Here is a 26,338-nt window from a genome sequence, read left to right on the forward strand (position 1 = left end):
GGCTGGCCTGGGGTACGTGCTTTTCTTGGCTTTTCGGCCCAGCCCAATAAAGAGCATCCTCAAAGAGGTTCCTGAACAGAAGTCGACTGAGCTCTCTGTCCTCCTCCCCAGCCTCCATGGACGCCAAGCCAGGAGCGTGGTTGCCAGCAGGACGTCAGGGAGAGCCTCGCCTGCCCCCCTCCAGGGCCCCCGACCAGCCGATGGAGATGCCCTGGGCCCAAAGCAGTGGAGAAACCACCAGGTAGGGATGGGAGGTGTCCTGAGAAGGCTCCTCTGAGGCCCAGCCTCTGACGACAGAAGCAAAGGAGCATTTCTCTGGGGCCTGAGGCAAGGTGCCAAGATACCCACTGGAATGCAGCCACCACATCTGATAACCTCAGAGCCCAAGGGAGGATTATCAGTTGTCAGACCCGAAAGAGAAGAAACTTATAAGCATGCCCAAGGGACTAGTTTCAAGAACTGTTGGGTGAACATGTTTATGGGGATGTGTGATTCAGGGTAACTTGAGGGCAGTGTCCTGTCATAGCAATTTGTGTTGGAGAAAGTGGGATGGAGGGGAGAAAGGTGGAGAATGAGGTTAGTAAAATGGCTTGGCTCCAGTGTCAGCTTCCTAAAACAGAAACTGAACCCCATAAGCAGAAAAAAGGGTGCTTTCTCTTCCTCTGCACCAAATAAGCACAGACTGGCCCTTGATGGGTTACTCGGGGTCTTTAGAATCTAGAAAGGGCCTTTTCGATGATCTCACAGGACGCTTCTTTCAGATCTGAGGAAGCCTGCTCAGGGAGAGGGGCCTGGCTGGTCTCAGATGCAGCCTGTCTCCTGACCACCATCCGTGGGCACCTGTGGGAAGGGCAATAAGGCCCAAGTAAGGGGAGCTGCCCCCACTACCTCCTGGCCACGCAGTGCCCGGCACGCTGAGTGTTCCAAGAAGGAGAAGCCAACCTCCTTTACGAAAACGCTGGACTAGTATCATGTTTAACATGACTACACCCTTGGAGTCTCTGAATTAGAGTACTTATACCATGCTGACAGGTCAGGTCTTCTGTGCCCCACATTTTTATAGAATAGGGAAGGACTTCCATGATTGTACCCCAAGGGAGCCTCTGAGTGAGCAGGCCCACACCCCAGCTGTGGTGGTGGCTGACCCCTTCAGCAGCGGGGTCTTGGGGAGGGGCCTTGAGGAGACATGGGAGAGCCACATTCCAGGGACCCAGATATAAAGCCACCTGTCGCCTGCAGCTGTTTCTCCTTCACCATGTATAGGGGTCATAGAAACCAGCCCACTAGCCCTCCCCTTACTCAGGCCTTGCTGCCCTTCCCACAGGCTCCCACTGATGGAAACCCTGTAGAAATAGGAATTCCCGCTGAGTTCTACAGGCCATGGGAACACCTGAAGCTGCCACTGCCACCGAGAATAGGCAGAGGCCTAGCAGAGCAGCACCCACTGTGGAGAAAGTCAGAGAAGGGGTGGGGGCAAGAGGGGTGGGAAGTGCTGAAGCCCATCCCCTCAGCGGCAGGCAACACCCCTGCACCTTCCTTTCCAGACACTGCTATTAGCAGACATTGGAGATGGGCTTGGGGGCACCATGGGCAGCAGAGCTGTGTGAGGCTCAGCTGGAAGGACTTTGGGACCTGCACTGGGATGGGGTGCCAATCTTGACTATCTCTACCAAGCAGAGGATGCAAAAGGTGGTTGGGTGAGCCAGAGGCTGGGGTCTGGGTGGGGGTGGGGGACCTGGAGGGGCCAGGGATCTGGTCTCCAGCCATACCCCTGACCAGCTAGGGACCCGGGCTCCCACCTCCCCTGGGCTTCCTCCCTCACAGAGTGGCTGAAGGGACTGGGACTGGAACTGCCCAAGGCAGGGGCCACATGTGGGGTGTTTGTCCCTGTGTTCCCATGCCTGTCCTAGAGCAGGCTCTCAAAATATTTGTTTGCTGAATCAGGAGGAGGAAGGACAAGAGAGTGGCTCTTTGCATGGCTCGGGTGGGAGACGTTGGTCCCTCAGCTTTGCCCTACCCCTCTTCTTGGTGAGGACAGTGCCTGCCCCAGAAGACGGGTTGGCTGGGTGGGCGCTGCCTGACTACTCAGAGCTGTGGGTTTGGGTAAATGGTAAATTGAACGATACTCTCATTCTTTAGCCCCGATTCTGAGGAGGTTTAAAGATCATCGCTGCTCCAGCTCCACTCCAGTGGCTTCCAGCAACTGGTCTTGCTGGGAAATTGCCTTCCCCGAAGCCAGGGAGTAAAAGGTCCAGTCCCCACCGTCCCACTCCCTCTCCACCCTCCCCATGTCCAGGTTTTCCTTTTCTTTTTTCTATCTGCTTCTTAGAATCCTTAGCATTGAGTAGCTGGGGAACGATACTCTTAACCAGACTTAAAAATGCGTTTATTTTTTTTAAAAAAAGCATTTATCCCAAGAAGGGCCAAGGTGCTCTCCCACAAAATCTGTCAGCCCAGACCCCAGGGCACTGATTTGTACCTTGAAATGTGCAGGGGTTGGTTTCCAGCTGTCCCCTCTGGGACTGTGACAGACTGTACTGCCCAGACTGTCACATGGCTTTTCAAAGCCCATCGGCCCACATGCTGTCTGCTGAGGCCCCGCTCAGCGAGTTGCTGGCATGTGGTCCATGCAGAGAGAAGCCCAGCTTGAGGGGTAGGGAGACATTTACCTGGGCGTCCCCTCCAGGTGGCCTGAGGACAGGCAAGAGATGGGCTCCTCAGGTCAGAGCTCTCCCTCCGGCACAGGTGCCAACCCAGTCCCAGGCTGGGATCAGAATCAAACAGTGTCAAAGATCCTGTCCTGTTACAGACAGGAAGTGACTCTTGCACAAGTATTATTGCTTTAAAAAAATAAGGAAGATATTTTCCATATGTCTGCACATGTGCTTTTGCCCCCTCACCTTTGTCCCAAAAGGATATATGGCAGCTCACACTGTCACATATAGTACTTCCAGCCAAAAGAAACTCTAAGACAAGGAGGCCAGGGAAATCAGGCTAGGAGAGCTGCGTGTTTATACGGATACCTACATGTGTGAGCTCTGCGAGTTTGTCATACTCGCCGTCATCTGCTAGGTTCTCTCCCCAGTCCGCCCTGCCCCCCACCTCTGTCTGAGTTTTGTTACAGCCTCAGGGAAATATATCCATAGCAATGACCGAGAGCCAGTAAGGAAGCCTGAGGAGCAGAGTCCCCTCAGGGGACCCCTGAGCACTTTCGTTTGTACTTAATGCCATGGGTGGCTCCAGAGAACTGAAAGGACACAGGAGCCTCTGCCTCAGGGCTCGCTCCGCTGCGGGATTATGACTCAGCAGCATTCCAATCACAAGTAAAGCGTAAGGAGCTCCGGGCGCCTTTTATTGCTCTTCCTTCCTGCACAATGTTCCTATTGATGAGCTTAACAAATAATTGCCTATCTTGCAGGGCGCCTCCCTATTTATACATAGATTGTAATTTATCATTTTTTCCTAGTACCCAGCACCGTGTGTTCCTGCAGTAAATTACTTTTTCTAAGTCATAGGTGACTGCTATCTTGAATTTCCTTTCCATGTGCTTTTTCTGCTCAGCCTTAATCTGGTCCCATCAACTGCCAAACCATTGCCATTTCCTGGCTCTGACTCCTGGCTGCCCAGGCTGCTGATCTCACCATTGGGGGAGGGGGTGCAGAGGCCACTCAGGGCCAAGCTGACCCTTACCATAAGCCATCCACCCATGTCCCACGGTTTTCTTCCCAGAGGGCCCTGACATCATCGTCCCTGTAGAGTTTAATGACAGTGGCCAGCGTCCTCAGTCAACACTGCCACCTCCTTCAGCAGCCCCAGTGTGGTTTGGAGAACGTCATAGGGTGTGGGCTCTGCCAAGAGCCACTTTCTCCAATGCTAGTGGGAGGAGCCAGCCAGAGGGAGCCCCTGTCTGAGGATGCTCTTTCCCCAGCAACAACACTACCCTGGCCAAACCCTTGTCATATTCTAGGGCAAAGAGAGAGCTGGCTCTTAAGGTGTAGTAGTCAGAGTTCTCCAGAGAAAGAGGACCGACAGGATGTATATATAGAGAGGGATTTGTTTTAAGGAATTGGCTCACGTGATTGTATAGTCTTGGCAAGTCCAAAATCTGCAAGGTGGGTCAGCAGGCTGGACTCAGGGAAGAGTTGAAATTTGAGTCCAAAGGCAGTCTGCTGGCAAAATTCCTTCCTGGTCAGGGGATGTCAGTCTTTTTCTCTTCAGGCCTTCAACTGATTGGATGAGGCCCCCGACGTTATGAAGAGCAATCTGTTTTATTCAAAGTCCATCTATTTAAATGTTAATCTCTCCCAAAAAAACACCTGCACAGAAACATCTAGAATAACATTTGAACAAACATCTGGTCACCATGGCCCAACCAAGCTGACACAGAAAATTAACCCACACATAAGTGTTTTGATATACATTACCACACTGCTCTGCTAAAAGATGGGATGGGGTGCTTTTCTGGTTGCCCTGGGTTTGGGAGATTACAGATTCCTGAGCCCAGACCTTTCCCTCCCTGCAACTTGACCTTGCTGCCCATCAGCTTCAAGGCCCCATGTGGTAAAGCTGGCCAGCCATCCTGGGTCTGCACAGCCAGCTCCTCCAACCCTGACCTCCCTGTCTCATGATCGCAGGATGAGACATCCCAGGTAACCTAAGGCTTATCCTCTGCCATTATCACTACCTGGAATAGCTTCCAGTGTTCACTTGAGTCATTTGTACTGGTTTCACTCAGTTGTTCATTCTTAAAATGTAGTAGGGCCACATTTAAAAACACTCAAGATGGTCATTTTTATGCTATGTACATTTCACTGCAATTTAAAAATAATTGACTGCTATCACAATGATAAAAATATCAAGAATAGAATAGCAAAATAGGAAAGAAATCATTTGAATCAAATACTGTTAAAAAAAACAACACCTCACTAGACGATATAAAAAGAACTTTTTTTTAATGTCTTTTTTTAAAAAAAAGATTTTATTGGGGAAGGGGAACAGGACTTTATTGGGGAACAGTGTGTACTTCCAGGACATTTTTTCCAAGTCAAGTTGTTGTCCTTTCAATCTTAGTTGTGGAGGGTGCCGTTCAGCTTCAAGTTGTTGTCCTTTCAGTCTTAGTTGTGGAGGGCGCAGCTCAGCTCCAGGTCCAGTTGCCGTTGCTAGTTGCAGGGGGCACAGCCCACCATCCCTTGTGGGAGTCGAACCAGCAACCTTGGAGCCATCCGGGAGCTCAGTGGCAGCTCAGCTCAAGGTGCCGTGTTCAATCTTAGTTGCAGGGGACGGAGCCCACCATCCCTTTTGGGCCTTGAGGAGTTGAACTGGCAACCTTGTGGTTGAGAGCCCACTGGCCCATCGGGGAATCAAACCGGCAGCCTTCGGAGTTAGGAGCACGGAGCTCTAACCGCCTGAGCCACCAGGCTGGCCCTAAAAAGCACTTTTATATGTGTAAGAAAAGCATCAGCGATGTGACTCACCTCATTGTTTTACAATCTTTGTTCACTGATCAAACAGCGCCCTTATCTTCCCAAGAGCAGGGATCTGGTGTAGTAGATCTTTGATCCCCGGTGTCCAGAGAGGTCTGAGCACACATCTGCATTATCGATGAGTGAAAGAAAAGCAAAAAGTTAGGGGAGAGGCGTAATGAATGACAGTATATCAAGCAGATGAAATGGTCCACAACCATTATAAGTAATTATAATGGAGTCTACTCAGACCAAAGAGAGAGAATGGAATAAGGCCCAGAAAGTAGAGCAGTCCAGAATAGCATGTAAGTAGGACTACAGCTATGTGAAAACATGCACGCATAGTGAAAGTAGAACATGGAAACTAGTCAGAGGAATTATGAATGACATAAAAATAAATTCTCTATTTAAAGAAAAAGTTATCTTAAAATTTAAAAAAATGTGGTAGGGCTAAATCTCCCCTATCCTTTCCAGCCTGGTATGAAAGATTTCTTGCCTAAAGTATGTATAGTTTTTATGCCAGCCTTTTCCTAAATATAGTTTGGAGACTTTGAGATATTTAAGTTTTATTTTTCTACTTATTAAAGTGATATATTCTCAATGTAAAAAAGAAAAAGGGCATGTAGGAATATATAAATGAATCAAATAAAAAATTCTTCAGTTTCCTCCCAAGTTCCACTCCCAGAGCTGTAACCCACATTTATGTGGCGCTTCCAACAACTGGGTCCAAGGCACAACCTCACTGGATCATCTCAACCATCCTATGGACATTTTACAGGTGGGGAAACTGAGGCTCCTGAAACGTCAGCAGACTTGCTTACCTTCAGTCACCAATCAGAGAGCAGCAGAGCGGGACTGAGAGTCTGGGCCCTTCCAGGGCACCCCCTCCCCCCTCACTTGCCACTGGATCCTACAGCTCCCATAGTGCTCCCCGCTGCCCACTGGGAAGCCCTGCATCCTGTCATCATCTCCCTGTCCTCACTTGCCAAGCTCAACAGCTGTTTGGCTTGTGTGCAGCCCACAGACTGAGGCATCCACTTAGGGAAGGACCTGCCATTTCCGAAGCATCTGCTGTGTGCTGGGAGCTGCTCGTTCAGTGGTGACAACAACCCTGGATGACAACGAGGCACTCAGCCTCCAGAGTTAAAGTCAAGAAAATAGGCATGTAGTTAGCAAGGGCCCCAGCAGTTGAAGCAAGAGGTGAGCGTGTATACAGCTCAGTGACAGCCAGAGAGCCAAGGACTGGGTGAAGTAATCACGTCCCCTGCCTCAGCTGCATGGCTGGGAGGTCGCAGAGCCAGGATCCCACTCCCAAGACTTCTTGTCAAACAGCACCGAGCTCTCATGGCTGCAGGCACTGTAGGGCAGGAGCACGCCAGCTCCAAGACTTGGCCAACACTCTGCGTGGCTGGGATCCAGAGGGAGTCTAGACAACAGCTGGCTTTAAAATCCCACTGGGTTCAGATCTTGGTTTGTTATGATCTTGATTTGGGAAAACTTACGAACGTGGAGCCTCAGTTTCTACGTCTGAAAAATGGGGTAGTAATGCCTGCTTCACAGGATCATTTGGGGGTTGAATATCACCTTCTCAGCAAGGTCTTCTCTGGCCAGCCATCTAAAACGCGTTTCCTATTGCTCCTCTAACAAATTACCAGAAGTGTAGTGACCTGAACAACACACATTTACTGTCTTACAGTTCTGTGGGTTAGAAGCCCAATCCCAGATCTCACTGGGCTGGAATCAAGGTGTCCACAGGACACATTCCTTTCTGGAATTCTTAGGGAGAACCTCTTTTCTGTGCTGTCTGGCTTCTAGCTCAGTGACGCCTGCCCACTTTGGCTCATGGTCCCTCCATCCCCAAAGCCAGCAACCTTGCATTTCTGCGCCTTTCTTCCATCGTCATGCCTATTTCTGTGACTTCTTCTGCCTCTCCCACTTCCAAGGACCCCTTTAATTGCCTTGGGCCCACCCCGATAATCCAGGGTAATCTCCCTATTTTAAAATCAGCAGATTGGCAACCTCAGTTCCCCTTTTTCACGTACAATTCCAGGGATTAGGACCTGGACATCTTTGGCGAACATTTTCCTACGGACCAGGCCGTCTGTAGCCATCCCAACACTTCAGTGCTCTCCCACGTTTCCCATTGCCCTTCCCTGCTTATCTCCTCCTTAGCATGTATTGATTTTCTCCATCCTCCCCTAGAATGCGAGCTCCATGGAGACAGGGACATAAGCATCTGGGTGCCCTGTTCTACCCACTCCCACCCCGTGCCCAGGACAGTGCCTGCCGGCTTCCATCTGTGCTCAGAACGGGGAGTCCTTCCTTCCTGCTGTGACTCTAGATGGCACATTTTGTTCTAGGGAACTTTCATCAGCCTTCACTTGCAAGCTCCGGACCCCCCGCACCCCGGAGATCCTGGACCTGAACCCACCCAAGGCCAAGGCATCGGCTCTAGCCCCTCAGTTCTCCTGGGGTGGCCCCCAGCAGGCCAGCCGCCCTGGGTCCACAGCAGCCTCCAGGAAGGGCCTGCAGAGTAAGTCAGCCTGGCGGGAAGGGCTCTGGGCTTCCCCTGGTGGACCCGGCTCCTTTCCCATGGGAAAGGCCAGCTTCTCCTCCCCAAAGGACCAGTGCCCAAGCGGGGCTTCCTTGGCCTAGGGACCATTTCTCCATTAATCTCTCCATTCATGAAATTGCCTTTGGCCTCAGGGCTCATACACAAGCTGATGGAGTGAGACCATCCACGCAGTGCCACTCAAGGATAAAAGCCCCCTCTGTGGGGCTTGCGTGGTCATCCCTGAAATATCAGACCTGCCTTCTGGTGGGAGGCAACCTCCAAGTCACAGAATCGGTGCCTCTTCGTAGACAGGCGGTGGAGAGGCCAGCAGAGGGACTGAGGGTGGGGGCCCCCCTCCCACTCTTTTGCTCTCTATAAAGACCGCTTCTCCCTCTGTCCCCTCCCAGCCTGGGCTAGATGACCACCCCCCTCCACTCCCCAGCTGAGCCTGAACCTTTGCAAAGAGCTTTACTGAAAATAAGGGACAACAAAAGAGAAGCAGAACAAAAGAATGTCATGCAGCATAAAATCAGTCACAGGATATACGCATTTCTGTGTGCTGTCCCCAGCCCTCCCTGCCCTATTCCCTTCCTGACATGGCCCTGGGTGCTCTGGCCAACTGGGGACCTGCTGGAATTGAAGTGTGGCTCATGGGCCATGGCCTGGAAGCCTGCTGGGCCCTCCCCCCTCTCCCAGCGCCTATCTGCTGGGAAACACACAGGGAAGCCCCACCCACGTCTCCCCACCTGCGGGCCAGGTCAAGCTGCTTCCTCACACCAGGCCAGAGGAAGCACCAGCCCATACAGGGAAAGCGTGGCCAGGAGAGGCAGACAGGCCCTCTCTAACACTGTGCGGCTTCCAGGCTGCACCCTACCAGGGACCCCAGGTAATAATGCTCGCAATAACAACACCCAGTTGCTGATGGGCTGGCTGGCCCCGCCACAGCCAACAGCACTGCATGGCCCCAGCCAATGTGAAGAGCTCAGCAAGCAGTGAATTTATGTCCTGTGTCCTCAACAAACACATGAGCAATTGCCAGCAAAACTCACTGAGCGCCCCATGCCAAGCAGCCTGCTTCCTGTGAGGAAAGAGTGTGGCCAAACAAGCCATGCCCTGGCTGCAGAGCAGATGACCTGGGAGACGGAAGATTCTCTTTATTCTGTTTGCACAGAGCCGGTTGAAAGAACAGATTGTATGTGACAGAGGGGGCTCTGTACGGAGACCACCTTGGTGCTGGCAGCTTGCTCTGCTTTTTCTTCTCCAGGCAGCCAATCTCACAGGAAGTGAGGATGGTTTCTTCCCCAGTGTCACCGTCCCACTGCAAGAGAACCGACCAGGTTCCTGTTCTTGGCAAGCTGGCAGCTGCAGGTGACAGATGTGGGAGACAGATGTGGAAGACAGTTGTCTACGAGCCTCTGGGTGGCTAGGAGAGGACGGCGAGCTGAGGAGAGGGCGGCTCTCCAGGCAGGCCAAGCACAGGCCCATGCAGCCCCCGGACCCAGGCTCCTTTTCTGTTCCTGGCACAGCTGGCACAGCCAGATGGGGAGGGTTGGGGAGGCCCTGTCATTGTCCTTCCCTGGTCGCCCTGCACACACACAGGATGACAGGGCTGTCACAGGCACATAGCTGGGTAGACAGCATGAGACAAACCAGCAAGCCTGTCCATCCGGGAGCTTGTGTGGGGCCCAGAGAGCTCAGCCAGAGCTGGGCTGTGGCCTCAGCGGAAACCAGCTTTTCTCACTTGGACCAACTACGAAGAAACGAAAGGGACTTAAAGTAAGAGAAACTCATTCTCAAGCCGTGTGCCTGAGCAGCAGACTTGATATTTTCTTCCTCTTTTAAAATCTGGTAAGAAGACTGTTAGTTCCCATACAGATAGTGCCCCCAAAAAAATGTATACACATTTTAAGAAAGGAAAAACTGTATTAAAATACTCAACATAGACTGACAACAAAAGATGAATACAAGTTATGTGTATACATTTGTTTGGCACCCCCGGTATAGCTCAGAATGTGGCTGGTCCAGAGCAGCCCTGAGCTTCGGCACATGTGTTTTAAAAGCTTAGAGGGTTGACCAGTTTAACAACCTGTGTCCTTCCCTCCATTAAGACCTCAACCGCAAACAGCTCCACAGGCAAAATGACTAGTCCCCCTGAGGGAGGCCTGTGCCCATTCCTGCCGCGAGTGACATCAGGGCTCAGGTCATAGGACAGAGAAAGGAAATTCTCCTGCAGAGCCAGCAAGGCCTCCATATCTGAAATGGTACCAAAGCTAGTAGCAGGGTCTGACCTCAATTAAAATAGACATATTGAGATAAGTTAATCAGTGTTTGGATGGCACTTGTGTGTGTGAATACAGTCACATGTTTTCCCCAGGCACTCCATCTGCCTTGGCCAGGCCCTTTAGTGGAGGCATTGTGCCACTGGACAACATTGCACTTTTCAGTGGCCTTCTGATGCCTCAGGAGAGCAGGCCGAGTTGGTAAACAGAAGAGCGTTGGAGCAGGCAAGAGGCTGGAGACTCTTGAGAGGACCATAAACTTGGCACGGGCAGGGACATTGGGTTAATCTCATGAGTTTTTGGCAGTGGCACAAGGCTGGGCACATTAGAACTCCATGATTGTGTGACTGGCCCTGCGGCCACATGCTGATTCTCTGGAAATGTGTGAGCCCCTCTGTGTTCCTGGGGGAGAAGCTGTGGAGAACACTTCTCTGCCTTCTTGGGAATGGCAGCCTCCAGGCACTCTCTGAATTCCTGACTTGACCTGAGGAGGTACAGAGAAAACACAAAAGCTTATCTCCAGTGTCATTGATATGGACAGACCGGAAAAGCAGAGACGGATCCCTGAAGTAGAATCACTTTGTGGTGAACCGTTGAAAAGAGTGGTTGCACAGAAACAGCAGAGGAGCGTAATGGAAAAATTTCTCTGTTCTCTCCAGTAAACCCGCCCCCTTCAGATTCCTCAGATGCCGCCGACTGGCATGGCCTCTCCCCTGCCTTAGCGTGGGAGCAGCCCCAACTCCAGAAATCCAGAGTGGGTGGGAGTCATCCGTTTCGGCCCAATGTCTACCTGATGTGAAGGCTGTTTTCTCCCTCGAGCCTACAAATGAGCTGAAGACTGATTTATAAATGTCTGGCGATTCCGGGAAAAGAAAAGACTGTCTTTTAAGAGATGAGGGAAGTAGCCTACTCAGGGTCAAACTATACTGAGCTCACCAGGTGCAGTTTGGGTGGTTCTCCAGAGAAAGAAAATACCCCTGGGCCTCCAAACCACACCCTGGAGAATCTTCTTTGCAGACACACACTTCTACACCCAAGAAACTTTTTAAAATACCAACAGTTTATTCATAAACAGCCCACCTATCTGCTGGCCTCCCTAAGTTTGCTGGGGTTGGATATAAACAAGTTCTATGAGGGGGTGGGCATCAAATGCAGGGTCCCCCCCGCCATCGCAAAGCAGAGTGTTCTGTGAAATCATTCGTAAGCTAAAATGGCGTCAAGTGAAGAAATTATTACAATTAATTATATGGAAAATTTTTTGAGTGTTCTTAGACCCAAAATTCAACAAACACACAATGTCTTTATTTCATTCACCATAATGAAAACACTTAATTACGTCCAGTTTTATGCTAAGTGTAACACCCTTATTACGAACTCTCAGGCTTTTCTGATGCCTTAGGGACACATCTTGCTAAGGGACGCATAGAATCAATCAAGATAAGGCACAGATGGTCCCAGACAGAGCTCGGAGCTCTGGTGGCTTGATACTGAGATGCTAAGTGTAGATCCGGGGGACAGAGCTTGGCGGCCCCTTTGCTGCCCCTCTATAACGGCTCCCTGCCAAACACTGAACACTGTTTTTGCAACTCGCCTTTTTCTGTAAAAGTGAAAATCCTCTTTGGATTTCTTCTGATTAGTGAAAACGGATACTAATGTAGGTTTTTCATAAAAACAAACTGGAAAAGCAGGGTACCTGTACATAAATGAACCAAAATGGTCATCTGGAGTTCTTACCATCCAGTTGCCAAGACTGGCCCGTGAGAGCTACCCAGGAAAGCCGCAGAGAAGCACCTGTGGGGCTTTTGAAAAATGGTGGCTAAATAAATAAATAAAATAAAATAAAGAAAAATGGTGGCTCCTCTGCCTCTGGAAGCTGACTCCCTAATTTCTCCTGTGTAGACCTTGATCTCATTTGCTTCCTCCACAGCGAGGTGTAAGTGTCTGGAAATAGCTTAAATTATGATCCTTGGTGGAACTATAATAGGCAGACAGAGGTTTGAGATCCAGTCAAATACCAGGGGTCACTCAGTAAATTGGGAAGGATTTGGCCCAAATCAAGAGCTAAATGAAAAACAAGCGCACAGATAAATGAGAATGATACCAAAACATCCATGACAAACAAAACAGCAAACTTTTTCATAAAAACTAGATCTGACCCTGCACCTACCTGTATCACCATACCTTGCTTGCCAAACCCTAATCCCAAACCCGATTTCAACAAAACTTTTTATTATAAAAACAGGCAGCCAGCTCATGGGCCAGAGTTTGCTGATTTGATTTTTTTTAATATTTCATTAAAATATTATTTATCTTGACTACCAAGTTTGGGGGCGCCCCCTTACATTCTGTGTGCAGGATGAATGCTCCCCAAGCCTCCCGCATCCCCATCTGGGTTCTGGGGGCTCCTCGTCCCTCCGGTGAGCCGATGGCACAGCCTCGTAGCTGGGGTGCTGGGCCTGCCCACCTGCCCACCTTCATCTCTCCCAACACTGTCAGTGGTAAGTTGTGCTAAGGAATGATTCTGTTCACTTTTGCACACAACAAACTACCCCCAGAACTTAGTAGCTAAAAACAACAATTTACTAGCTTTACAGTTATGTGGATCAGCAATGGGGGCTGGGCCCAGACGGACAGTGCTGTTGGGTTTGGCTGGACCCAGGCGTTCATCTGTGGTGAGAGGGCAGGCAAGGGCCTCACTCATGGCTGGCAGTGGCTGCTGGCTGTTGGCTGGTTCTCCTCCGTGAGGGCTCTCATCCTCCAGCAAGCGAGCTTGGGCTCGTTCACATCGTGGTCTCAGGTCTCCAGCTGCAGTAAGAGAAGCCAAGCCCAAGTACTAGTCAAGTTCCTACTTGCATCATGTTTACTGCTCACCCCTTGGCCAAAGCAGTCTGTATGGAAGGACCAGGATACAGGCAAACTGACCTACCCAGGGCATGACCAAAACAATCTACCACATAGAAGATGTCCAGAACTTACCTCACTTCTCAGAACCAAATCTTTCAGGGTGATTTTTCCACTGTGGTGTAACCTCCCCTTAATTCAGTTCAACAAACATATCCTGTGGGGCTACTGGGACGTGGAGTGTGTGATTTTGTTAAATTAATGTTTGTCAAGTGGAGCCCTGGGTGAAAGACCACAAGAGAAAGTGAAACAGAGAAGCTTATTTCTCACAGGTCCTGGACTACACAGCTCTCCAAGAGGGGCCGCATGGGAGGTCCCGGCAGGTACAGGCACATGCCTTCAGTAGGGTCCGTGAGGGGAGTGTTTCTAGGGTTCCTGGACTAAAGCTGGGTTGATCAATTCAAACCAAAAAGAGCAGCAGTTTTGGTCAGTTCCATGGTCTTACCTGAGGGGCACACAAGGGGAAGGCACTGGGAGGTGGGGGCGACCATTTCTCACCAGGGCCACAGGGAAGTCATAGCAGGAATTCACACTTATTCTGACTCAGGGCTGCTGTTCGGCCATGCACTCGAGGGGGGGCTAGTGTCAGTTCAAGGCCCCTGCAGGCCACTTAGCCACACAAAATGGGTGTTGCCACAACAGCATCAGAAGTAGTTTAGCTAAACTCTCAACAGGAGACACAGTCCCACTGGCCCTTGAGTTGCTGTGCATCTTAGGGAAGAATTTCTGGCCTTTGTAGATGGCTACAGTCCAGGGCAGAGCACCAGTGCCAGGTTGAAACGACAGAGGGCGGCCACCATTGTCGGAGATGGAGGAGAGATGGGCCACCTGAGGCCACCAACCAGAAAGCAGTGCCCCCAGAATGTTGGGCCAGAGGTCAGCCTGACCCTGGGAAAAGCTATAGTGACGAGCGAGATGCTGAAGGCACTGATAGGACGTGAATGGGGGGCGTCCTAGAGAAGGAAGAGGGGACAGGTTGTTGGCATGAGCTCTACGAGGGGGGGCCGAAGCAAGGGCCACGGAACAGTGGTCTTGAGGAGCCCTGCGAGTTGGGAGTCCACCAGGCCCTCCTCTGGCACCTGGGCAAGATCGCTACGTTTTCAGGAATTCTATGAGCTCGTGTTAATCATAGCCATGACCAAAACTTAAATTACATGAACTTACAATTAAATAAATTCGATTGAAAACAAAGGTAATAAATATGCAAAACTCATCCCTTTTTAATTGTTTGATGACGCTCACTATTGTCTGTGTCCTGGAGGTTATTTATACCTGCTGTACCTGTATGGAGAAAATACCATATAATGATGATCGTCTCTTCCCAACTCTGTTCAGTGACGTCACTTTGGTAGCTTGAAATTGGCCATCCTGGGAATATTCACACCACAGAAATTGGCAAACATGACAAACTAGGATTCCCCCCACCCAGAGCCAGTTGTTAAACGTTTCCCGGCACCCCACTGGCAGAAGGAGTGTGCAAGGAGACACAGCCTGAGGCAGAATGTTGAGTGGACCTCGTACCATACCAGGCAAATTGGGAGGAGCAGGGCAGTGTGGGTCCCCTAGAATGGCAAGCCCAAAGGGTGGCATGGGCGGTGGGCAGGCGGCTACTCCAGACGCCTCTGTCCACATGTTTCTACATATCCTCAGATCTTGGTGTTGGCCCAAAGTGTCAGCATCATTTCACTCCCAGGCTGTCACCTTCCAGGAACTAGCTTGCAGCCTTTCTTCCTGTGTTACTGATAACTGAGGACCACCAGATGGTTAATCTGAATGTTCCTTGGACACCTTCCCACTTGGCACACTGCTGCTCACACTGCCCGGAAACACACCTGCCCTGTGTGCTGAATGTCGTGGCACTGCTACTAACTGCCAGTCACTGCTTCTGCCAGTGACCTACAGGTCCAGAAGGGCAGGGCCTGTGTTTACTGGGGACCTTGCGTTTACTGGTAGAAGGTAGGGCATAGAGCCTGGATAAAGTGCCAGAAGAGGGGGGCAAAGGGAGCTGGGGTCGCATGAAACTATATAATATTGTATGTCAACTGTATTTTTTCTAAAAAAGGTGCTGGGCCATGAGGTGGAGACACTGTCACCATTCCTAAGCAGTGGAACTGAAATGCTAATTGCCAGCTGTCACATCCCTGTCTGTAGGAGGAGAGAACGAGGCACCCACCATCCAGGAAGAAGCAGAGACGGTGGCATTTGTCTCTAGCAACACCTCTTCCTTTTTCTGCTTATCTGGGCCAACAAATTCCTGCCTTTTGTGTTTGTTTTTTTTAATGATTCTTCAGGCTGAGTGTCACTTACTAGCAACCAAAAGATTTGAAACGAAAGCAGTGATCCTTTTCGCTTAGACTTTGGGTTGCTGAATGAATTTTGCTTGCCCCATGGCACCCAACCTTCCTTGGAAACCCATCTGAAATGAGTGGCTGGGACAAAGCACCTGTAAGTCCAGTTCTGAAATGTTTCGTTGTGCAGCCATCCACCCTCCCACCCACGCATGTGCTCCTTACCCTGGTCATCGGGAAGCGTGGTACCAACACCAGCAGTTCCGTTCCTCGGCCTCAGGTCCTCACAGGAGAACTGTATTTAGCTGGGTCCTTTCTGCTTCTTTAGCAACAAACACATCTCAGGAAGTCCCAGACCACTCCACCGTTCATTCTTGTGAGAACAGCTTTCCACCTTCATTGTTGTTTCAAAATGGTGATGGTCCCATCTGGGACAAGTGTAAATGCATGAGTAGGAAGGGGCAAGCAAGGTGACCATGCAGCCAGGTGGCTGGGAAGCAGCAATTCGAGTAAAGGTGGGACCAACAGTGGTGCCACAGTGCCACGGTCATGGTCTGCCGGGGGACTAGACCCACTCCACAGCCTCAGTCGTGAGAGTCAAGGTTCCTGCAAGGATTCTAAGGTCACCATAAGGCAGGAGCAGCAGTGGGCCAAACAAAATGGACCAAAAAGTTCAAGGTCATAGTTGCAAATAAATACAAGTTCTCAGAAACTCAGTCTGACCCAAGAAGGAAATACACCAAAGCTTACTGCTCAAATGTAAGGCTTCCTGACTGCTGCCGAGGTAGGGACAGCCTTGAATGCCTTGTGCCCCACCTTGTTCCCTCTGTGCCCTGGGGCAGGCTTCCTCACCTCATGCACGCCCAGGTTGGTCTGCTTCTGCTGTTAGAGCAGCAAATCCAAGAGGGGGGTTTCTTTTTTCCTTCGTTTGTCCTTCAACGTCTATAACCAGTGACTCCCCACACCTGCAGTGACCCATGTTCAGGAAGGATCCTGGGTCCTGCTCTCCAGAATCATGGGTCCCCTGGCTTTGAAAATGCCCCCCCTATCCATTCCTGGGGGTGAGGGAGCTGCTGCTAATGTTCCAGCTCCTGCTCCAGCCGGACGACAGACAGCTCAGGCAGGAGGGAGGGGAGGCACCAGGCACTGGCCCAGCCAGCAAAGGGTCAAAGTAGAGAGGAGGGGGAGGGGCCCCCTAGCCTGTCCTCCTCTCTCTGCCTCTGGCTCCATAAGCTCGCAGACCTGGTATCCATAAACTTAGACCTGGTATCCAGGTCTAAGGCCGGCTTCAAACCTAGACCAAACTGTGATTCAGAACTGTGGTCTACAATTGGGCCAAATGGTGTGAGCCACAAATCCCAGAGAGGAAATTTCCGTTCAAAGAGAAATGATTCCATCAGGGTCTCCCCGCCCTCTTTTGATAGGAAGAGCAGGACAGGGTGGGGGATGGGAGAAGAGATGCTGCTCAGAAGTGGTGTGGGGGGACCCCTGAAGACATGGTCTCCCTCAGGCCCACAATTTATATCTCCTCTGGAAATGGATGAGCTCAGCCTCCCAGAGCCACAGGCCTTGCTCTGCCACAGGGACCCCAGGGCTATTTACAGTGGTATCTGTCCATGGGGAACAAGGTGGTGTGGGGACAGAGTCCCAGAGAGCAGTTTCCAGGCTCTCGCCTTCACGTGGAGAGGTGCTGGCTCGGGTAGTAGATGGCCATCAGCTGTGACTGGTTGGCCATCAGCTCTAACCAGTTAGCCAGCCATTAGCCACTGATATAACTGCCATGACTGCGTTGGTTGGTTGGTTGGTTGGTTGGTTGGTTGGTTGGTTGGTTGGTTGGTTGGCTGGCAGAGAAGGGACAGTGAATTGCGGATCATGTGGCTCCTGCTTCCTGTGTCTCCAACCAGCCGCCAGCGAGAATATAGTGGTATGACTCCCCTATCTATGGCTCCGTGGGTGTTCCTTTTTGGCCTCACCATATCCTGCGTTCTTATGTGGGGAGTGGGAGCTGAAACCCCGCATGACACCCTGAGTGACAGGTGGGAAGGGGGGCCCAGCTGGAAGCTTCCTTGGTCAAGCAGGACTGGGTCTGGGGTTTCACCTTCCCAAAGCAGGCTTAGCTGACAGCACTGAACAGCCAGCACCACACTCCTGGACTGTCTATTCTCCAAAGGCTGGCCTCACAGCTTCCTTCCTTCCATTGTCCAAAGCCTGAGACCCTGAGAGCAGCCAGGAGACCCCACAGTTGGGTGGTTGCTAGCAGTCCAAACACCTTCCAGGCGCATGGCTTTGCTTTTTCTGTGCCCAGCTCCTCTTGACCAAGCCGGACTGAGGGCAAAGCAGAGAGCCACCCAGCCTCCGTCTCAGCTTGCTCCCCTTCACTATCTGTCCCCTGGTGCCTTTCAGCTCCTCGCACTCCTCACCTCTCACCACCAGACAGGATTATATCTGTCCCTTATCCCTGGCTGAGGGATGCTTTCCCAGCGACTGAAGCAGACTGGAGTCTTCAGTGGGGCAGGGACACAGCCCCCTAAAATGTGTATCGTGCTCCATCTGTTATCACTCTCTGGGCAGAGCCCCGGTTTCTGAGACCCTGCCTGGTGCCATGAAAGCCAGGCAGTGGAGGTGGTGGGACGTGTGGGGGCTGAGCTGGGGGCTGAGCGGAGCCCGAAGAAAGGCCCTACAGGCCTTGGAGAGGTGTTAGCCCCCAGGAGACACAGAGTTGATTTGCTCCTGGCTTCAGCTCCTGCCTCTGTCTCCTTGGCAGACATGGCCGGCGCCTGCCTGCTCTTCCCCATGCACCCTCACTCCTCCTTGGGCCTCTGCTGGGACATCAACTCCCAGGAGATCTTTCCTACTCTCTCCCCATCACCACACAGGCACACTGTGGGGTCTTTGCTGGTGAGCTCCAAGAGGGCAGGGAAGGCAGGGAGTGCCCTGTCCAGGTGGACGCATGTTCAAAGCTGAATGTGCCGGAGTCACCTGGAGTCTGCATTTCTATGACCAGCCCCACCAACACCTGAGCCCCAGGGCTTTGGGTCTCAATTCAGGGCTCCGCCCTGAGCTCACCACCCTCTGGAGTGACCCGAGTGCCTCCCCCCAAACCACTACCTCCCTCAGGGAGCCTGTGTCATAGTCCCCATCTTGTTCTTCTCTTTAACACCTTTCACATACCATTGACATACAATCAACTGTATGTGTCTAAAGTGTACAGTGTGGTAAATTTTTAGGTATGTAAACACCCGAGAAACCATCACCACTAACAACAGAGTGAACAGACACCTGAGACCCTACAATTTCCTTATGCCCTCTCCTAATGTCTCCCCCCACCTCTCCCCTATCTCTAGGCAACTGATTTTTCTGTCATTACAGGCTTGTTTGCATTTTCTAGAATTTTATATATATATATATATATATATAATATATATATATATATATATATATTATATATATATATCATATCAGGCGTGCCAAAAAAATGTATACAAGTGGACACTTTGGTCACCGTTGCTCAAGCAGTAGTTTGCCGTAATCGGAAGTGTCTGGACGCTGACATTTTGAGCAGCTCTTGTAATTGCAGAAGTCCAACGTGACTTGTGTTCATCTTTTGTTATTGGTATATATTGAGTATTACAATTTTAATGCTGTTTTTCTTTCTTAAAATGTGTTTACATTTTTTTGGCACCCCCAGTATATGTATAAAATCACACAGTAGATATTTTTTTTGTCTGGCTTCTTTCACTCAACATAATTATCTTGAGATTCATTGCTGTTGTGTGGACATGCATTTTGCTTCTCTTTGGTAAATACTTAGAAGGGGAATGACTGGGTCATGTGATAAGTAGGTTAACTTATTAACAAACTGTCCAACTGTTTTCCAAAGTTGTCCCAGTTTATGTCCCCACCACCAGTGTCCGAGAATTCCAGCTGCTCCATGTTCTCAGCAGCACTTGCTATGGTGGCCTTGTTAATTCAGACATTCCAGTAGATGTGTAGTGCTCCCTCGCTGTGCTTTTCATTCACGTTTCCCTAATGACTAGTGATGTTGAACTTCTTTCCTGTGATTATTTGCCATCTGTATATCTCCTTTGGCCATTCAAATCTTTTACTCATTTTTTTTTCCATTGGTTGCTTGTTTTCTAATTATTACATTCGAGAGTTTTTTATACATGCTAGACACAAGTCCTTTATCAGACATGTGCCTTGCAAAGTTTCTCCCATCTACAATTTATCTTTTCATTCTTTTCCAAATGTCTTTCAAAGAGCAGAAGTTCTGAAGTTTGAGGAAGTCCAATTAATTGATTTTTTTTCTTTTATGAATCATGCTTTTGGTGTCGTATCTAAGAAATGTTCATTTCCATTCCAGCACCTGGTACTCGGCCTGCATACACTCATTGCTCAGTCAATGTTTGAGGGTTCCCTTTCTTCCACATCCCCACCCACAGCTGTTATCTCTTGTCTTTTTGACGGCAGTCATTCTAACAGGTAAGAGGTGATACCTCCTGGTGGTTTTGATTTGCATTTCCTGATGATTAGTGATGTTGCGCATTTTTTCATGTACCTGTTGGTCATTTGTATGCCTTCTTTGGGAAAATATCTTTTCTGGTCCTCTGCCCATTTTTAAATCAAATTGGTGTTTTTGTTTTGTTCTGTTTTTTGCTATTGAGTTATATAAGCTTTTTGTATATTTTGGATATTAACTCCTTATAAGATATATGGTTCGCAAATATTTTCTCCCATTCGGTAAGTTGACTTTTCTTTTTCCTTTTCTTTTTTTATTGGAGAATATTGGGGAGCAGTGTGTTTTTCCAGGACCCATCAGCTCCATGTCAAGTCGCCATCATCAATCCAGTTGTGGAGGGCACAGCTCAGCTCCAGGCCAAGTCATTGTTTTCAATCAAGTTGTGGGGTGGGGAGGGGTGCAGCCCATTGGCCCATGCGGGAATCGAACCAGCGACCCTGGTGCTACAAGCACTACACTCCAACCACTGAGGACTTTTCATTTTGAGGATAGTTTCTTTTGCTATGCAGAAGCATTTTAGGTTGATGCAATCCCTCTTGTTTGATTTTGCTTTTGTTGCCTTTCTTTTCATGTCAAATCTAAAAACAATCCAAAAAAATTGGCAAGATTAATGTCAAGGAATTTACCCTCTGTTTTTTTTTCTGGAAGTTTTATGATTTCAGGTCACAATCCATTCAAGTGTTTAAATCAATTGAAGTTGATTTGGGGTATGGTGTAAGTTTCATTCTTTTGTATGTAGCTGTCCAGTTTTCCCAGCACCATTTATTAGACTGTCCTTTCCCATTATACATTCTTGGCTCCTCTGTTGTAAATTAATTGACCATATATACATGGGTTTATTCTGGGCTTGCTATTCTGTTCCACTGATTATGTGTCTGTTTTTGTGCCAGTACCATGCAGTTTTCATTACTATAGTTTTATAATATAGTTTGAATCAGGAAGCTTAATGCCTCCAGCTTTGTTTTTCTTTAACCAAAGATTGCTTTGGTTATTTTGGGTCTTTTGTGGTTCTGTACAAATTTTAGGGTTGTTTTTTCTATTTTTGCAAAAAATACCATTAGAATTTTGATAGTAGGGCCTGGGATTGATAGCTGATTAAGAACTATTTCTTTGTTTGGTGGTTTTCATGGGCACAAGCCCTGTAGGCTTTCAGAGCTAGGTGTTAGGGGGCCCATTCCTCTGGTGGCAGTCTTAGAAGTTGGGCCCAAACTCTTCAGTCCTCAAGGAGAAGCTGGGAGTTGTGAGTTGCCTCCACCTCCCATCAGCATGACGCTGTGCTGGGGGTGGGATTTATGGTGAGAATGTGTTTCAGCCTTTCCTACCATTTTCAATGTGGCTATTTTCTTGTTCTCCCTATGGGTAGTTGTTGCTCAGCTAGCTTCTAGAATGTAGCTTTCGGGGTGTGCTTGGGAGGAGGTGAGCTCGAGCAACCTCTTTGTCGCTATCTTGGACTGGAACCCCTATTTTTTGACCCTGTTAACCTTTACAAGCTCTGACCAAGCCACCAGTGAACATTCTTAGACAAGTCACTTTTCCCTGGCTCCCAGTCAATGGTTCTCTCCCTGGTGACTTCAGCCCTGCTTGGGGGTAGGGAGGGGTCCAGCTTGGTGAGGAAAGGGCAGAGCTGGGCCACCTGAGCCTTCTAGAACTGCTTCAAACTTTTGAAGGCTCAGATCCAAAAGGACCTGTCCTCCCACACCCTTTACTATTCCCAAGTCTGCATGGTGGTGGCTGCTCCCAAGTTCTGGGTGCCCCATCTTCTACTTACCCATGAAGGCAGGCTGTTTGGGAAACAGTGAAGAAGTCAGATAAAAATAACATCAGTCAGGAGTCTTTGGTCATGGGTGATAAAAACCACAAAGAAAAGATACTGATGTCTGTAACCAAATCAGAAGAGGTGGGGTGGCACTAGTTCTCAGTGTCTATATTATCTTCCTAATGTTGCTGTAACAAGTGATAAACTTAGCAGCCTCAAACAACTCAGATTTATCCTCTCACACTTCTGTAAGTCAGAAGTCCAAGTTGCCTCAGCTAGTTTCTCTACTCAGAATTTTATAAGGTCAAGATCAAGGTGTCAGACAGCTGTGTTCTTATGGGGAGGCTCTGGAAGAGTCTGCTTCTGAGCTCATTCGGAGTGTGAGTAAAATCCAGTTCCTTGTGTTTGTAGGACTGTGGTCCCTTGTCCTCACTGACTGACAGCTGGAGGCTGCCTTTCACTCCCAGAGGCCTCCTTCTGGCCTCTGGGCCACAAGGGTCCCTGTATATCAAAACCACTAAAGGCACATCAAATCCCTCTCACACCTGGAATCTCTTTGACTTTTCCTTCTGCTGCATCTCTTCTGCTTCCAGCCAGAGAAAGTTCTCTGCTTTCAAAGCTCTTGTGATTAGATTGGGGCCAGCTGGACAATCCAGGCTGACCACCCTATTTTAAGATTTATAACCTTAATCACATCTGTACTGCTTTTGACCACAACCTAACAAAGCCACAGGTCCTGAGGATTAGGGTGTGGACATCTTTGAAGGAGGGGCACTATTTTGCCAGACCACAGAGCCTCTAGAACAGGGGTGTCCAAACTGCGGCCCGCGGGCCAACTGCGGCCCACAATCCATTTTTAATTGGCCTGCAGCAAATTCCAAAAATATATTTAGTTTACTTATATAAACCAGGTGACGCAATACATACTTCCCCTCGAGTGAGTGGCCCGGCTGTTTGTGTATTTTACCACATATGGCCCTTGGTAAAAAAAGTTGAAAAAAGTTTGGACACCCCTGCTCTAGAACCAGGCTTCTGCTGTGTCAGAGTCCTGTTTCTGTTTTGTTCTGAGTGTTTTGTTCTCTACCACCACAGAGAGAGGGGACGTGGGGTGCGTGAGGCACCACGATTCCCCAATATGCCCAGAGTTGCACCCCTCAAGAGCCCCATGATCAGAGAGCAAAGGGGTGTCCCTCTCCCAGCTCCTCTTTGAAACTCCCCAGGGCAGAGCCCTATTGGCCCAGCACAGGTCACAGGCCCACCTCTTGTACCAAGCACATTGTCAGGGCAAGAAGGGACATAAAGGACCATGATAGGCCTACCCTGAGACCAGAGTGGAGAGGTCTGTTACCAAAGAAGGGAGGGGTGCTATGTGCAAAACCCAGAACAGATTTTGTGACCGTTGTCACATGGTGCCCACTGTGGACCCCTTCTCCAAGAACCCCATGAGGGCCATCGTGTTTAACCCTCTTTACCAAGACTGGATCCCAGCTGCACCACTCACTAGCAGGCTGACCTTCTCTATGCCTCAGTTGTCTCCTCAGGAAAATCGAGTAATAAAAACGTGTGCCTGGCCAGGCCACTTAGGGCCACTGGGGAAGCAGATAGGAGGCTGTGTGAGAGGAAGAGTCTGTATGGGCCTCTTCCTCTCACACAGCCTCCTATCTGCTTCCCCAGTGGCCCTGAGGAGGCCTTTGACCAGAGTCTGGGAGGGACTCCAGGGACTCCGAGTCTCAATGGCCTCTCTGGCTCTGTCCCCTTGGTCGTAACAGCACCATAGCTGGGAGCAATGCTGCCCAGAATGCACCTGGTCAGGCTCTGGGCCATAAAAAGGCAGCCATTCAGGGCTAGCTTGGACAGGAGCCGGGTGATGAGAGACAAGCACCCTGTGCTCTGCCGAGGAAGGAGGCCTCTGCGTGGCCTCCCCCTGGAGCCGAGCTGCCAGGCAGGGAGGCCAGGACGGCTCACCGGGGAGGGGGAGGCGCCGGGGAGGGAAGACTAAGCTAGTGTTTGAGGCCGAGGGGCTGAAAGGAGGCTGTGTGTGCCCAAGCCAGCCGCCTGGCAGGCGGGCATGTGAGTCATTGGTGGCTTAGGGGGAGGGGGCAGCCCAGCTGTCCAGGACGAGAGGGCACAATGCCCACCCGCGTGTGAATGTGTGTCAGTGTGAGTGTGAACGTGTGTGCTGGGGGTGGGGCTGGAGCTTTGCAAATCTGTCTGGGTTGCCCAAGGCTCCCTGAGGTGGGCACACCCAGTCATCCTCTGAATATGGCCGAGGCAGGACTGCCAGGGTCTCCTCCAGGCAGCCAATGCTGGCAGCTCATTCCCTGGGCTATTTAACGACAGGCATCAGTGCTTCCCCGCCCCTGTGCTGCCAGGAACACAGAAAGGCCTGTCCCTGCTCTTGTGTGATAGGACAGGTAGAGGACGGACAGACAGACATGATGCTGGCCCAGGGAGGGAGCATCTACTCCCCGGGAGAGGACATTCGAAGTAGGTTTTGAAAGATGAGCAGGAGTTCACTCAATTCAGAAGGAGGGAGTGCATTTGAGCAGAAGGAAGCTGGGATCTTGGTGAATGGGAGAAGAAAGCCAACGTGGCTAGAATAAAGGTTGGGGGTAGATGTCAAGGGCCTGTGGGCAGTGCCCAGAAGCTCCTGGAGGCAGGAGTGGGCACAGATTGAGGACCTGGGGGCAGATCAAAAGAGGCCGTTGGATGCAGTAGGGACCTGCCTGGTCCTGAGCCCGTTCCCAAGTTCCCAAGGGCCTGCCAGGCAGGGTTTCACTGGTAACCGATGAGCCAGGTGAGGGAGGCTCCTCCAGTGTGGGAAAGGCTGTAGGCACATGTGTATCTATGTGTGTGAAAGTGTGTCTCTCTGGGTGTGTCTCTGTGTGTGATGAGTAATTGTGTGTGTGTGCATCTCTCTGGAAATGTGTGTGTTTATGTGTGTGTGTGTGTACACTTCTTACTGGGTGTGCCTGTATCTCATATGTGCATGAGTGTGTTTGAATATGAGTGTACATATGTGTCTCTCTTTGAACATGCATGCTTCTGTGTGAGTGTGTCTGCATGTGTCTGACCTATGTGTGTATGAGTGTTGTTTGTATCTCTGAATGTATCTCTGTGTGTGCATGTCTGTCCCTGGGTGTGTGTGTATATGTGGGTCTGTGTCACTTGCACACCTATGGCTATGTGTGCTGCTGCGGGTGTGCATTTGTCTCTGTGTGTGTCTGTGAGAGTGTGCCCCCCGTGCCCTGCCGACAGGAGCCTGGGGTGCAGCCCAGCTGGCCTGCGTCCAGGGCAGCACTTAGGGAGGGCTCCTTCTATTCCTGCTTAGCGTCCACCCTCTTCCAAGTCCCCCCTCACTTCCCCCACTCTGATTCCTGGGCCTTTTTGAACCCTGGCTTCTCTTTTTCAGCTGCCCAGCTCCAGCCCCACCTGACTGATTCCCACACCTACAAAGCCATAGGTGGCCTTGGCTGTCCCCACACCAGCCAGTGGGGACCCAGGCATGGGAAGAGGGGCAGAGAGCGGCCAGCCTCCAAAAAAGCTCTGTCCACCTTCTATTGGCCAGCATGGGGCTCCTTCCATCCAAGAGAGAAGGACTTGTCAGGAAAACAGGTGAAGACATTTCCCACACAGCTACCACCACCCCTTTCTTCTTCCTTTTAGGGCTCCCGGTCCTCGGGGGTCCATTTTGGAAGATGATTTAAGTGTCCAAAGGGCTTGATATAAACTGGAGGACTGAACGTATCTCTTCTGCTTTCTTGATAATACCGTGTTTCCCAAAAATAAGACCTAGCCGGACAATCAGCTCCAGTGTGTCTTTTGGAGCAAAAATTAATACAGTAGTACCTCGGTTTTTGAACGTCTCCGTTGACGAACATTTCAGTTTACGAACACTGTAAACCCAGACGTTAATGCTTCAGTTTTCGAACACGCCTCGGAAATTGAATATGTCATGCGGCTTCCACTGAGTGCAAGATCCTGAGGCCTAGCTGTCAGCTGTTTTCGAACGTTTCAGAACTCGAACGGTCTTCCGGAACGGATTACATTAGAAAACTGAGGTACCACTGTACAAGACTTGGTATTTATTATATGTTATGTTATGTTATGTTATGTTATGTTATGTTATGTTATGTTATGTTATGTTATGTTATGTTATGTTATGTTATGTTATGTTATGTTATGTTATGTTATGTTATGTTATGTTATGTTATGTTATGTTATACCTGATCTTATATTATGGTAAAATAAGACCCAGTCTTATATTAATTTTTGCTCCAAAAGACGCATTAGAGCTGACTGTCCGGCTGGGTCTTATTTTGGGGGAAGCAGGGCAGCAGCTCCCGCTGAGGAATCTGCCCCTTCCATGTAGTTCCTGTAGGGCTGCTAGTCCCAGGGCCCTGCCCCAACCACAGCAGAGGACACTTGACCCAGGCCTGGCCAATCACACTACCCTAACACCCCTAGACATGACATTGGCCCAGGTTTGGGCACATGACTAAAGCAACACCAAAGAGAGTCCTTCCCTGGAATTTTATATACGGAGGTTGGGAGGGAAAACACCTCTTTCCTCCGTGGT

The 26,338-nt window shown here is 50.0% G+C and overlaps 1 protein-coding gene across 8 annotated transcripts in view; it reads left to right on the forward strand.

The window, feature by feature from the left end:
* Positions 1-20,388, forward strand: part of ARMC9 (armadillo repeat containing 9) — a 141,553-nt gene extending 121,165 nt beyond the window's left edge. For 2 of the 8 annotated variants that reach the window (XM_019739805.2, XM_019739806.2), the window contains 2 exons: positions 112-241; positions 7,823-14,409. In XM_019739805.2, the coding sequence (XP_019595364.2) occupies positions 112-241; positions 7,823-8,117 (425 nt within the window). In that variant the 3' untranslated portion in view covers positions 8,118-14,409. The other 6 variants (XR_012490178.1, XR_012490190.1, XM_074314880.1 and 3 more) reach the window with 6 other exon arrangements.
* Positions 20,389-26,338: the final 5,950 nt, after the last annotated feature.

The sequence above is a fragment of the Rhinolophus sinicus genome, linkage group LG01 (assembly GCF_036562045.2).
Source record: "Rhinolophus sinicus isolate RSC01 linkage group LG01, ASM3656204v1, whole genome shotgun sequence".
NCBI classification, from domain to species: domain Eukaryota; kingdom Metazoa; phylum Chordata; class Mammalia; order Chiroptera; family Rhinolophidae; genus Rhinolophus; species Rhinolophus sinicus.